Source organism: Capsicum annuum, chromosome 8 (assembly GCF_002878395.1).
Source record: "Capsicum annuum cultivar UCD-10X-F1 chromosome 8, UCD10Xv1.1, whole genome shotgun sequence".
Taxonomy (NCBI): domain Eukaryota; kingdom Viridiplantae; phylum Streptophyta; class Magnoliopsida; order Solanales; family Solanaceae; genus Capsicum; species Capsicum annuum.
In genome coordinates this window covers 90,935,267-90,950,630 of record NC_061118.1, presented here as the reverse complement: position 1 = coordinate 90,950,630, position 15,364 = coordinate 90,935,267, and the positions used below count along the sequence as shown (strand labels likewise).

The window sequence follows — 15,364 nt, the reverse complement described above, 5'->3', positions numbered from 1 at the left end:
TTGTGCATTTTTTTATACACTATTTGACAAAAATGAATAGTGCATTTGCACTATACAAAATTAAATGAACAGTATATAAAATTAGTGTACGATATAAAAAGTGATTATTACACTGTACAAAATTAAATGAAAAGTATATAAAATTAGTGTACGATATTAAAAGTAATTAATAATCCAGTACATAAATAATGCACTATTTTTGTATTGATTAAAAAAAGAATAGTTCACTTTGCAATATTCATAAAAAAGTAATTAATAATGTATTTTTTATGCATTATATGAATAAAAAAAATAGTGTATGAAAAAATACATTTTGCATTATTCAAAAAAAAATAATTTATTGTGTATTTTTTTTACATTATTTAACAAAAATGAATAGTGCATAAAAACACACTATCTAATTTAAATGATATTGTTTAAAGAAAAATATTATATATAAAATAATTATAATATTATATATATAATATAAAATAAGTGCCCGAAAGATTATTTATGTCACTTTCTAATTTCATCACCTAAATTAGTCATTTTATTTTTTCAAAATTACCATGGGAAGCAAGACAGATGAGTTTGCGGATTAAGATGATCTGGCACCGCAATCCAGAGACCGGCATATTTTGTCAGAAAAAATACGACAGGAAAGGGAAGTTGTGAGACAGCTCTAATTGGGATCTCAAAACAAGTTCCAACTTGGCGCGGGTGCCTGCTAGCTCATTTTTCTGGTGAACTTATTTTATCAATAGATAAGAAATCAAGGAGTTTTCGGGGATGTCGGAGAAATTCTCTGCGACTCTCAGAATTGGGGATTTGAATGATTACATAGCTCCCTCCCAGGGCTGTGTCGTTTCCCTCAATGCTAATTCTTCTAGAATCGACAAATCCCAGGTACCCTTTTTACATATTTGAAGGTTATGTTAGGGTTTTATTTTATTGCCAGCTCCTTTCACATATTTCTTACTCTAGTTTAATGGATCATCCTTACCCATCTAATGTAATTTCTTATTTCTGAGATTTTTGGTCCTTTTTGAGCTCTTACACATGGATTTTGTTCATGCTAATTTGAATTTAGAACTGTGTGATTTAGGGTAAAGGGGAATCTTTATGGTTAAATAACGTTCTGTCCATCCCGTGGTGTACCTGTTGTTGGTGGGAGTTAGGCAGGTATCCGATGGGATTAGTCGAGGTGTGCGAAAGCTGGTCCGGACACCACAGTTACTAAAAAAGATATTTTGGGCAAGGTGCGAGTGAAAAATGATTGTTCTTAGGGCTGCAATGGGTTTGATGCGATCGAATAACCGTTCCTCCTACTTTAGTATTATACGGTTGTTCTAACTAATGTTGTTAATGCTTTTCTTGGTGGATGAATAGAATGTGGGAAAAGCTGGAGCTTTGAGCAAACCACTACAAAAAGAACCTGTCAAAATTTCTCTCAAAGATTGCTTGGCTTGCAGGTATTATCTCTTTTCTCTTGCTCCAATAACTGTTCTAGGCAGCCATGCTTGAATTAACAAATGCATAATGACTATGTATTTTCATATACTAATACATCGAAGGAAATAAAGTGTTTCAGTAATCTCGGAATAACCTTAACATAACTTTGTGTATGAAAAAAAGATCATCATATGTCAATAAAAACAATTACTATAGAAGTTTTACGTAAAAGGCCAAATACATATGAGGCCCTTTAACTTGTCCAGTTTTTCCATTTAAACACTTGAACTCAGGTTAGAACCTATTGAACAGCTAAAATTCTCCACAAGTGTATCAATTAAACACGTTTCACTGACATGGCAAATTTGTGCTTGCCACTCTCTTTGAGCGCGTACAAAATCGAAAAATGACTAATTCACTTTTTTCTTTATTTTTTCTCTCTTCCTCTTTCTCTATTTCCAATTTTTCTTCTCTTCTGTTGTCCATGATAATGAAACGTAACATTCAACTCCTCCAATAGCAACACATTTAAAGAACTTCCAAATGTAAGCAAGAAGGTAGATCTTAAAATTTGTACAATTCCTCCCTTCGAATCTCGAGATGATAAGATCTATTATCCAAAAACGAATCCAAAATTTCTGGGACTAAGGGAGTATATGTATGTCTGTGTATCCACTTCTGGATGTAAACATATAGCTATCTATGAAGGTGAAAGTTGTTATAAAGAGAGAAAGAGAAAAGGAGGAGTGCTCCTCTTTCCCTAGATTTTCTACCGTGCAACTTATTTTATTTCTCAACGAACAGATTTTTAACATTAATAGAAAAGAGCAATATTGGATGACATTCTAGTTGATTATGGAGGAATAGTGGAAACAAACATTACAAGGCACTATCAGGAGAAAGATAGAGAAGAAAGAGGGGGGGGGGCTGTTACGCCATAACCACAAAGCTTTAATTTTCTCTTTTTTCCTCAGATTTTTTACCCTTATTATTTGGGATAAAATCCACATGTTGTTATCTCGTTGGTTTCTTTGCCATGTGCAATGCGTGTAGTCCCACACGTTTTACTCTGTGTCTGCCTCACAAAATTGTGTCAAATTGGTACACTTCTAGAGAAGTTGAGGTATCCAGTACCGTGAGTTTTAAGTGTTTAAATGGAACAATTGAACAAGTTTAAGGGGCTACATAAGTATTTGGCCTACATAAAACTAATAATTGATCTTTTTAGTCATATCGAGGGATAATAAAATGCTGCATGCTAGGTTGTAGCGGCTGCGGGTTTTCCTAGAGTTTCCAAAAAAAATAAATAAAAAATGCTGCATGCTAAAAAGTGTATGGGATCACCCTTTTAATCATGAAAATATTATTTTATTATTAGTTTTAAAAACATTATTAGAAACAAATTAGATAAGAAAAAAATGAGATATAATTAGTAAGAGATGATTAAAAAAATGATGTAATAGTTAAAGGTCATTTTTGGCTGTCATGTAATTTCTAATACAGTAATATTAATAATACCTGTACCACATTGAGTTATATTAGATTCTAAGTTGCTCGGACTCCTTCCAAAATATCGTGGGGTGCGGGTTGGATCCTTAAAAAGTAGTACATTTTCGGAGGATGCGACACGGGTGCGGCAACATTTTTGGAGAGTCCAAGCAACTTAGATTAGAATAATACGCCAATAGCAGAGATTATTCAAGCTTGAAAGTAGCAGCCGAACTGGTATAATTTCCAATAATACATTCAAGCAAATGAGCCCTAACCAGAGTAGTCAAAAGCGAAAGGCAAGAAAAGCACCAGAGTATATTGTAGCTTCAAGTAAAGCACAACTAAAACTAGCAAACATATGTACGAATGAATGAAATATAAAAATGGAAATGTAATGCAGGAATATGACTTTAAAAACCAACAGTAATTATTTGGACAAAGGACTATACAGAAATAATCAATCTAATGCAGTTAAAATCATGTCAATCAAGTCCAAAGTCTATTTAAATCTGTGATTTAGAATAAAGATGTAATTTTAGGATTTTAGTGGCCAATTTTCTTGTACTAAATTTCTGATTCTTATTGTTAATCACTTAAGTTCAACCATGGCATTTTCTTAACAACGAAGGTATCATTGTGTCAAATATATTCATTAATTAGCATTGTGCTATTAAAGGGTGAAAACGCACCAGCCTTAGCACCTTGACGCCTACACTAAAGAGGTAAGTGAGATGAAGTGCCCAACTTGGTTTCACCGATCTTCAGGGCTTAACCGCACTTTTAAGTGACCCTTTAACAACACTGGACCTAGCTGTAGATCAACTATGACAATTCAAATAACTTGAATCTTTTCATTGTTTTGGTAATAAGGAATTGTGGGCAACGTTTCTATATTAAGGCTCAGGCGCTGGTCCTCGTTGCAGTCAGTCCAGCTCCTATAAGTTACTCATAAGAATGTTTACTTGATTAATTTTATTTAGTTTTACTTTGTATTTAAAATTTGTTGCTTGGGCTATTAAAAATGTTTACTTGATTAATTTTATTTAGTTTTACTTTGTATTTAAAATTTGTTGCTTGGGCTATTAAAAGCAAATGCCACTCTCTATATATAAGATTTAACAACAATGAGCAACTAAGCTTGATCCATGATTGCAGTGGGTGCATTACATCGGCAGAAACGGTCATGCTTGAGAAGCAGAGTTTAGATGAGTTCCTTTCCAATTTGGAAGGGGGAAGGACGGTTATTGTCTCTCTCTCTCCCCAGTCTAGGGCCTCTTTGGCTCTTCATTATGGACTTTCTTCACTTCAGGTTGGTTTTGATGTTGGTATTTTCATATTTATGGTTTACTTTGTGCAGTATATCCTGATATTACCATTGTAATTCTTACTTTGTCTTTTTGCTCTTGAAAGACAGGATTTTTTGGTGTGGGGTTATTTGTCCTTGCCTTTCCGCGAAGTTAGAAAAAAAAATATTTGCATTTGTTTGAAAATAATGAGCTTGTACTTCTTTTGTCAGGTCTTCAGGAAGCTCACGACATTTTTTAAGTCTCTGGGTGTGAAAGCTATATTTGATACCAGCTGCAGTAGAGACTTGACTCTAATAGAATCTTGTAACGAGTTTATGGTGCGATATAAACAATCCCAATGTACAAGTAAAGAGGAGTCAAAGCCACCTTTGCCCATGATCTCTTCTGCATGTCCAGGTAGTGTCTTCATTTAATTTGATGTTTGCCTGATTTTCTTACTTGGTGTTTTATGATATGTTCCAACTCTACTTGTGTTGAAATTGCAGGTTGGATATGCTATGCTGAGAAGACCCTTGGTTCTTACATTCTTCCATACATTTCTTCAGTTAAGAGCCCCCAACAAACTATTGGAGCAGTTGTCAAGAATTGTATGTACCAAAAGCTAAGTGTAAGGTAGCTTGTTGCCATCTTTTCTCTTGAGCATTGTACATTAGTTGTAAACTTTAATCTTTCATTTCTTTTGTTGTTGGACTGTGATGCTTGTATTGATGTGTCTACCTATTAGAAGAATCAATCATACGTCGGTGTATTGCAAATATGTGCTAAGCAATCACGTCTCTCTACCTGTTGTGCTTCCCATCCATTTTATGCATCCTACAGGAAAGAAAAAATTCACAGAGCAAATCCATGCTGGCAGTATGATATTTAGCATTATGATATTTCCCGCATATGTGATATTGCATGTTAGTTGGTGAAAAGCTAAAGGTGTTATAATGCTCCTAAAATGGAGCTGTTAATTTTTTGAGCTGGTTACAGTTGATTAGTGCTTGATAGAGCTTCTTTTAACAGACCCAAGGATATATACCATGTGACTGTAATGCCATGTTATGACAAGAAGCTTGAGGCTGCTCGTGAAGAGTTCGTTTTTCAAGTGGATTCAGATACTGAAAAAATTACAGAGGTTGATTCAGTTTTGACAACAGGAGAGGTTTTGGATTTGATACAGGTAAAGAGAGTTCTCTGCTTCTCAGTACTCATTTCCCGCAGAGTAATAATGTGTGAGAACTTGAACTTGGAATATTTGCAATTATCTTTATGAAACTAGTTATAAATTATTAGTTTTTGAACTGGAATACTTGCGATTGTTCTCCCCTACTATCTTTTGTTTACACCCTTTTAATGCTTGGTTCTTTAAAAAGGGCACAGTGTTGTTTACTCAGTCAATCTCTCTCCTCTTTGATCTAGGTAAAAGCAGTTGATTTTCAATCCTTGCAAGAGTCCCCTCTAGATAAATTGTAAGCACTTTTATACACCTTGCGTTGATATTCTCATTTCTTGATTTAAATTCTTATAATTGAGTGCTTAATATGTACTTAAAAGGTTTGCAAATATCGATGAGGAGGACCATCTTTATGGGGTTCAGGGAAGTTCTGGAGGATATGCAGAGACCATTTATCGTCATGTTGCTAAAGTGCTTTTAGGTCAAGAAGTTGAAGGCCCTATAGCGTTCAAGACTATAAGGAACTCTGATTTCCAAGAAGTGAGCCTAGAAGTAAGTTTGCTTCAGCTTTCTCCTAGGAGCATGATTTTATAGAATGTTGTTATATGCCCCTATAATGTTCTATTAATCCAAGTAACTGTAGGCCGACACTGCGATATCTTCTTTTGAGTAGACAATTGCATCCGTAGTTTAAGAGTTTCTATCTGTTAACAAGGATATGATTTGGTGTTTGGTCATTTGTGGATTTGCTAATTTGATGGCTCATGTCAAAGTTTATTGCACTTGGTGGTGGATGGTGTAGCCTAATCAAGTCCTAAATAGGCTGAACACTTGATTGTAGATATAAATGGACGAAAGTCCGAGTTGAATACCAGGAGTAAATATGAGGTGTTCAGCTGATTAGTTGTTAGAGAGATCTATAACTGGACATGCCACATTTGTTTGGGTTTTGAATTTAACTAAAATTGCAACAGAATTGATAGCAAATAAATAACTAACAAGAGCTGAAATCAAGTGACTAAAGATGCTAAGGTTATATCCCCTAGTTGATTTGCTTTAGCTAATGGGAAATTCTTATCTTGTCTAATCGCTTGGCTTATTGATTATTATGATTCAATTATAATTTACCCACCAAAATCTCATAATAGTAATGGTCATACCCCAATTAAGTTCACCGGAACCTAATGGAATGCTTTAAGTTTTAACTAATGAATACCCGAGTTAGAACCTAGCTATTCCTAGCTGGATTCTGGTGAGTGAGTTATATAATTCCTTATTAAAACCCAAGTCCTTGCTAATTAATTCTTACCTAGTCCTTGTTCCACCTTCCCAGGCCAGAGGCTTAGAACTAAGAGAATTAGGTCTTAATCTTGTGCTGAACACCACTAAGTTGCCTAGTAAGTCATGGAATTGATTAGCTAATCATAACCCAAGCAATTAATGACAAACAATACATGAGCCATTAACTTGCAAACTATTTGGGTCTACGATTCTAGCTGAGACTTTAGCTACTCATGCTAGAAATGAATGAAAAGGCAACTAACAGATAATTTTTTTTAATAATATCATGAAATATAAGATGAATGGTTCAAACTTGTGATGAAATCCTCAAAAGTTGCTCGAGTCCTTGCTGAGAACAGTAGAAAAAACCCTCTTCAATGCTGTCCAGCAGCAAAAAGTCCCAAATATTCTATCTATCTACTGACCAATCAAAAAGGAATTCCATCTACTATTTATACTAGTCTAATTGATTTACAATCATCCCAAATATTCTTTCTATCTACTGACCAATCAAAAAGGAATTCCATCTACTATTTATACTAGTCTAATTGATTTACAATCATCTTAAAATACCACCAATAATACTGCTAATTCTGTTGCCAACAAAATGAAAGCACTGACAGCGCTGTTGAATCCCAATTTTGAACTTCAGGAGCCTCCAGTTTCGCTGCCAACACGATAGATTCGCTGCAGCGCTTTGCCGTTGCGGCTGAAACCTTAACGGATTGCTACCAGATTGAACCCAATTCCACTACCAACAGTTACCATCTGCTGCAAAAAACTTCGGAATCCCATAAAACTTTCACAGGCAGCGGAAGCTGCTAGGCTTCTTCAAATTAGCTTGCACTTGAACTCTTTTCGTATTCTTTTGCCTTTGTTTTTTCTTCCAATTTCTCTTCAAAGATTTCCAGAATCTTTTAACCCTGCAAACAACGAAATTTAGGTGAGATTATACTATTTTATGATAACTGGTCTACACTATAGATTATACTGCTTCAAACACAAATCTAAATAAAATCTAGTGATAGTTGGTAAAATCCCAACTTATCAGCGGTTGTAGAGCTTCTTCACCATCGCCTGGCGCCCGTATTCAATATTTTCAACTTGAGCTATATTTCTATAGTTGAAAGTTCTTTTTTAATATGTACTTATAATAAGTTTTTAGCAGTTGCTGCAAAAGAGTAGTAGTGGGCCATACTGACAAGATGTCTATTGTTGGACACAGGTGAATGATAAATCTGTCCTGAAATTTGCATTATGTTATGGTTTCCGGAACCTGCAGAATGTTGTTAGGAAATTAAAAATGGGAAAGTGTGACTACCATTTCTTGGAGATCATGGCATGCCCTTCAGGTGACAATCTGGATCTTTCTATTTTGTGAATAATAGCTCCGAGCCTTCTTGCCTCAATTTTACAATTGTTTGTCTTTAATTTTCCCCTCGTGATTGTAGGATGCTTAAATGGTGGCGGACAAATAAAGCGACAGCCTGGGCAGTCAGCTAAAGAGTTCATTCAGCTGTTGGAGACGGCTTATGTAGAAAATGTAAGTTACATGTTTGGGAGAGTTTGTCATAATATAATCATCTTGGACTATAGAAATTTCCTCTCCAGCTTAAAGGCTTTGCTTATAATATGTGGCAAGTCAGAGGAATGTACAATGTGTTACTTTAATTGCAAAGCCTGGGACATTCATCTCTGACTACTCTCTAGTAGTCAAACATGAACATGCTGAAATGGAAGTTCTCTTTTTTGTTCTGATTTATATGAGTGTCTCCCAACGGGGACTTTATCTGTTATAAAGACCTGCTTGTTTTGACTTTTGTTTTGCCCCGTGTTACGAGATGATGAAGTTTATGAACATTCATCTTTGAATCAGATTCAAATGAACTAAAATGGTCTACTCTTTAAAATTTGCAAAATCATGATTATGTGGGATCTCTTCATTTTCCTATTTCATTTTCCATACCATTTACTTTTCCTAAAGGACTCACACCCCAGCTGTCCCTATTATGCTCCTTTGAATTCACACACAGATTTCTCTATTAGTCGAATCCTCTACAAATTTTAAAAATCAAGCATTTTAGATCAAAGAAGTTTCAAAAGGGGCACCATTTCCTTCTAACAATTTCATTATTATAAAAAAAATTAGTATAACTCAACTGGAGAAAACTCGCATAAAGCACCTTCTTCTTCATAAAATCTGAGGTGATACCATCACAGAAGCAACACTGAAGATGGTAATTGTGAATGAAGAACTTTAGAAATTAGATTGACAGTGATTGGAACTTAATAAAGAAATGGAGAAATGGACCTTGGGCCTAATTCAACCTCAAAAGCTAGCTCATGAGGGGAGGATTGCCCAAGACCATATAAGGAGACCAAGGACCCTTTAACCCACCGATGTGGGACTCCAACACCCCACGCACACCCAGGGATGGGACATCTGGAGCGTGGAGAATATAAGATGGGGGGCGCAACATCGGAAACAAATGAATTGGGTGGGCCTTGCTTTGATACCATGATAAAGAAATGAACCTTGGGCCTAACTCAACCTCAAAAGCTAGCTCATGAGGGGAGGATTGCCCAAGACCATATAAGGAGACCAAGGACCCTTTAACGAACCGATGTGGGACTCCAACACCCCCGCACGCCCAAGGCTGGACATTTGGAGCGTGGACAATATAAGACGGGGGGCCCAACATAGGAAACAATGAACTGGGTGGGCCTGGCTCTGATACCATGATAAAGAAATGGACCTTGGGCCTAACTCAACCTCAAAAGCTAGCTCATGAGGGGAGGATTGTCCAAGTCCATATAAGCAGACCATTACCCATCCCTTTCCCGATGTGGGATACTTAACAGAACTAATTTGAATAGATTTGAACAACTGAAAAATTGGTAAATAATACAGTTTAGTCAACCCTTGTTTTTGCATATAATAGTGTGGATACATTGTTTATCAATAGTTATACATTAAATGGTATCGTTTTCCCTGCATGTAAACTTTCTGATCTTATGAAAATTGCTCCAAATGCTCTTTGTTAATGTTTCAGGTTGTGGTTGCTGATCCTTTTAACAATCCCATCATAGAAGGCCTATACAATGAGTGGCTTGAACATCCTGGTTCAGAGAAAGCAAAGAGGTACCTGCATACCGAATATCATCCTGTAGTGAAAAGTATCACTTCACAGTTGCACAACTGGTAGGAAATGCAAAATATCAGCTTTTTACTGATTGGTTAAGTTCCCAGTGTTTCCCGCTGGTGTTTTTATTCTGCAAGATCATCTGAAGAGGGTTTTGATGCTACACTGCATTGATCCAAAGTGCTCATGGTCTATGTTCATGTGGCCATGCTCCACAATTTTGAGAGTCCAATTTTGGTAGTGAACGTGTTCACCCCATTCTGTAAATAGATTGTGTTTGTACTTGTGTTGCAAATTACACAATAGTCTAGGGTGCAATGGCAACATTATTCCCCATCTGGATTGGAGGAGTTGTATTGTACGTCATATTACACAATCCCCCATCTTTATTTTTTTTGGCCACATAATTTGTATTCGGAGAAGAGAGGCAACTTTTATGCCAATAATTTGTATTCGTTAAAAGAGCGGCAACTTTTTATCCCAATAGTAAATATTACCAGAATCTTAGTGTAATTTGTTTTCATACACTGCCTTTCCTTGTTCTAGTTTATATCATCGCGAGCACATACATGTTCATTTCTTGTTTGGGCACTGCTGTTTGGTTAAATGTTTAGCTATACGGTATGAACTTTGTTTTGAGGTTTGCCCTACTCATTAAGAGGCAAGAGCACAAGCTCCCATATCAAATAGTTGCACTGGCCCATATCTTCTTGACATACAAAGTAATAGCCTGTTTGGCGAAAGCCTCTGGGAAGTCAAAAGTGTTTATTTTAGATTAGAAAGTTAAGGTGTTTTGCCAAAATTTTTGAAAAAAAATGTAGGTGCTTTGAAGCACTGGTGGTCCCTGCTTGATTTGGGTCACCTCCTTTTGTAAAGGAGATAAATTGCTGGACTTTGGAGTCAAGGTGCCGGTGCACTTCTTACCCCATTAAGGTCCAAAACACCCACCAGTCTTATGCCTCTTCATTTGGTCCAAAACACCATCACGCTCATCACCAATTCTCACTCTGAAGCTGAAAAAGAAGTCACAAAAAATCAGCCACCACTAGTGCAATTTCAATACCAATTTAGATCAAAGTTGGTGTTGATTCCCGAAGGAGCCTTTGATGATGACTTTGCTTGTTCAAACTTATTCCTCCTAGTTCTTTACCAATATGGCCAAATTTTTTCTGAGTCCTAAAAGGACTTTGACTTTGCCTACTCCCCACCCTCTGATATTGATTTGCGCTCCCTTGGCTAGATCTGCACCTGCATTTCCAATCTCTAGGAATTTTATTTGATACGCTTGTGTCTGCAACCGCAGATTCTTGAAATTAAAGATTTGATGAATATGTGATGAGGTGCTAGTGACTGATTTATTAATGAGGTAGTTATATCTGGTTTGCAAGTTCGGGTTTAGTAGATTGTTTATAGGTGAATAAATCAGTCTTCAGCGGCATCAGTTGCTTTTGTTTATTGGTGGCAGGGCTGCTATAGTTGTTGTAGTGGGCTTGGGCAAGGTTATATATGAGGTGAACAGCGGCAGGTTGATCAATATTTCCGGGATCGACTCGAAATTGATTTGTCTCATGTGTATACATGGTTAAATCCAACAACATGGAGATGTGTTCATGGAGAGGTCAATTGACAGAATCTTCAATGAGTTGAGCCTTCAGAAGTGGTTGCTCAATTTTATTTAATGCTTTGGCAGGTCACAATACATATTGGATTCTCGTTCAATTCTTGATTTATTCTCTTCTTAATAGATTTTGTTCTTTCCTCGTTGCTTACTTATAATCAGTTAGCTTTACAGTTTGTCAAACACATTGTGCTTGTACTAAGCTTTGATTAGGCCTTTTTTGTTCCTGCGCTTGAGTAACGCTTTTGTCTGACGAGTATTCTAAGTAATTTTTCCACCAAAAGTTTCATTTTGCGTCTGCACATTGTTGAAAAGCCATGGACGTTCTTCTACTTGGTTGCACTTTTGAACCTTCATGTCTCAGTTCATAGAGAATTTAGGTCGTCTTCTCTTATGATTTGCAAAACTGATACTCCAGTCTTATAGTGGTATGCTTGTAGTTGTCTTGTATATGATGTTATGTTTTGATCGTCCCGCTAAGTGTAATTTTGTCTTTGTACTTTTTAAGGAAGAAGTAATGAAGTATATCCAAAATTGAACCCGTTAATAAAAAATGGAAGAAAATCATGTTACGAACTCTAGGAAATAGGAAAAACTCTGTCCCATATTAATTGTCCACCTTATTATAAGAAGGTATCCCAAATTATTTGTCCATTTATCAAATCAAGATAAAATTAATTAAAATCTTATTTTATCTCCATAATTAATATTTTTAAAAGCCTAAATAAGTTTATAAGTACCATTTTTTCAAAGGAGTAGATAAAAGGTAAATCAGTAAAATTATGTTGTTATAAAATAAAAAACCAATATTAAAATAAATAACAAAGTATATAGAGAGGGAGAACTTCTTCTTATTACCTCATGTTTTTGTGGGTTACAAATACAAGGGAAAGGGTTTATATATAGGTCATATTTTTGGCAATAAGTCGTTAAACTTGGGGCCAAAGTTGTATTTACTTGGGAAAAGGACATGGTATGATCATTTTAAAAAAAATGGTCCACATTTGAAAAGGTGGACATGCTGTAATCAGTCGGCTAAAATAATTTTCCTTTTTATTGGGCACATGCAGTCTCTATAATCAATTAATACACTTTTATACCATATTAATACACTTTTATTTTATATTGATACACTTTTTTAAAAAGAGGAAGGAAATTCTATGCAAGGACATGCAGTTCCTAAACCCAATTGGTACTCTTTTATACCACATTAATACACTTTTATACTACATTGATACACTTTGATACCACATTGATACACTTTTATACCACATTGATACACTTTTATACTTGATTGATACACTTTTATATCATGTTGATACAGTATATATACCATATAAATACACCTTTTACAGAGAAAATTTGTGCAAGTATATACAACATTTATTAAACCCTGTACCCTTACTGTCCAAACATTCCATAGATGTGGCGCGCTACACACCGATGATGAAGATTCTACCTAACGCGGCTTGTCAGACTCCCTAGGACTCCTTAAAACCTTAGATTCTGATACCAAGTTTGTAACGACCCAAGATCACCTCCCGCGACGTCACACGGTGCTTAAGGCTATAAGTAGCCCCAAGCTAACCTTTTGAGCCTAACACTTCTCATAATAACTCATTCTAGAAAGAATATACAAAACACTGGCACTATCATATCAAATGAAAGGAAATACGAAGATAATACTCGGTCCAAACGACCACAAAACTAGAAATCTCAACACAACCATAATCTGATAACTAGTCTGACAATGCCTCAACTACTTCATGAATCGAGAGCCGTTGGGACAGGTTCCCACCTGACTCAAACTTAACTAAAAGTAATAGCATAAAAACTCGAATACTGAAATGTCCGAAGATAGGTCCTCGAACCATGAGGAATCACCATTGGGGAGATGTAGACAAAGGTACTCATAAATCACTGATGTGGCTGGGAATGAGCACCTGAACCTACATTATAAGACAATGTAGCACATAGACGTATATGTGGATCAGCACTTGGGAATGTACTGAGTATGTGGGGGTGTATGCATTTATGTAAAAACAGTATCAATACTCTTCAATCAAATAATGTATGCAATTAGGAATGACTCACATGACTTGAATAAGTAAAAATGTAAAGCTCATAAATCATGTAGATTGAAGCATGTAACACAAATCTCGTGAGTCATTATAATTTAGCTTTAAAAATCTGAAGTCTTCTCTTATTCTCATTACTCGAAGACTAAAGAAAGATTTAAACAATACTTTTAACTTATGCATATATCTCATGGAGAGTAAAACTTCTTTAATGCTCAAGAACTTATAACTCTTTTGAACTTAAACACTTGGAACTCGGAATCATGTAACTTTGGTTTAAACAACTGGTGATCAACTCGTGTTAGTACGAAAAACTACTTCCTTCTTTGGAAAATACTCAAAAGTAATTCTTTATTTTAGAAAAATATCTCATCTCAAAGCTTTAGGGGAAATATTCTATCTCAATGCGAGCTACATGGATTCCAACGTCTTGTCCTCCTAAGGAAGAAACCTCACGTTGGGGAGAGGCGTCATACTCTTGCCAAGGAGTATAACCTCAACTCAGTGATCACTTATCTCAGTCTTGAGCCCAATCATCTCGGCCTTAGGCCCAAAATCTCAAACCTACGGTGGCACATAGTTCTGGGGTAAGAAACCATGGTAACTTACCCAACTCGGTGCTAAATAATAATCCCTTTAGTTTATCTCACTCATCTCATGGAAATCCACTTTCAAAATAATCTCATGGTTCATAAGAACCCAACAATCAAATCTGTAATCTCATGTGGTAGAGTGGATTTCAAAACTTTATGACCATTAGGTCAAAATATTTCTCAATAATCTTAAAATACTCAAATCATGGGTGCTTATAGCACAATAGTTCATAAAATTGCAAGTCTCAAGTAAGGCTTAATGACCCATAATTCAATCTCAAGTTAAAACTCATCAAAATGCATATTAGATAGCATATAGATTCATAACTCATGTAGAAATCTGAAAATTTCAGCAATTTAGCTCATAATCTCAACATACTCATATACTTCAATAGCTCAAACATTTCAATTATTAACTTCTCAAGGATTAAAATCATGGGGTATATACCCAGCTGCAATTTCTCAAGAAAATATAAAAATCATACCATTAGACTGTCAATTCATGGGAAACATCAAAAACTTGCAAATAATAACAATGGGTGAAAAACCCTAATTCAATTTCATGTAAAATCTCATAAGTTGCAGAAAATTGTAGTTTAAATAAGCCTTTGGGCAAAAGGGTGAAAGGATTACCCATGTTCAAAATCCCACATACCTTAGATTATGAAATTGGATGAACAAACTTGCTTTAAGCTCTTCTTCTTACTATTGAGAGAGGGTTCTTGCAACCCTTAAATGTGGGAAACTTAAATCTCAACTCAATTTGTAGAATCCATGGTGAGTTCTTGGATTTCTTGGAGAAGGGTTTTAGATTTGATCTTAAAGGAGAAACCCCAGCTCTCTTGTATTTTGGATGATGAATGAATCCATTTGCTTCGTTTAGAATATATTTGGTTGATAAAAGAGTGGAAAATACCGAAAAGCCCTTTAAAAAATGAGCTAAAAATACTGAATGGGGTCTGTGACGGTCGGAGCGATGGTCCGTTGCAAGTCCAACGATCCATCGGGTCGTCCGTTGGATGATGACCAAAAAAGGGAAACACTGCCTCGATGCGATGGTCGGATAGACGGTCCATCGCAGTCTTGATGGTCCATCGAAATGTCCGTCATATGTTGGCCAGGATGAGACCATACTGCCTTAGTGGCGACGGTCTCAGCGAAGGTTCGTCGTCCTAGATATCGCACTTGGGCCAGTAAAGGGACTTTCTACCCTGGTAGCGATGGTCTAAGCGACGGTCCATCACAAACTCAATGGGCCATCAG

The 15,364-nt window shown here is 36.0% G+C and overlaps 1 protein-coding gene across 3 annotated transcripts; it reads left to right on the top strand.

Annotated features, from left to right (window-relative positions):
* The first annotated feature begins 497 nt into the window (after nt 1-497).
* LOC107838896 (protein NAR1) lies at nt 498-11,670 on the top strand. 3 transcript variants are annotated; one of them, XM_016682143.2, is made up of 12 exons: nt 523-885; nt 1,369-1,451; nt 4,078-4,231; nt 4,439-4,625; nt 4,715-4,841; nt 5,238-5,394; nt 5,634-5,683; nt 5,769-5,940; nt 7,895-8,021; nt 8,121-8,212; nt 9,723-9,811; nt 9,920-10,314. In XM_016682143.2, the coding sequence occupies exons 1-12, from the start codon at nt 769-771 to the stop codon at nt 9,984-9,986; spliced, it is 1,422 nt and encodes a 473-aa protein (XP_016537629.1). In that variant the 5' UTR covers nt 523-768; the 3' UTR covers nt 9,987-10,314. The 3 variants fall into 3 exon arrangements, with proteins under 3 accessions (XP_016537630.1, XP_016537629.1, XP_016537628.1); XM_016682142.2 differs by lacking the exon at nt 9,920-10,314 and adding an exon at nt 11,278-11,670 and having other exon boundaries at nt 533-885; XM_016682144.2 differs by having other exon boundaries at nt 498-885; nt 9,723-10,314.
* Nucleotides 11,671-15,364: the final 3,694 nt, after the last annotated feature.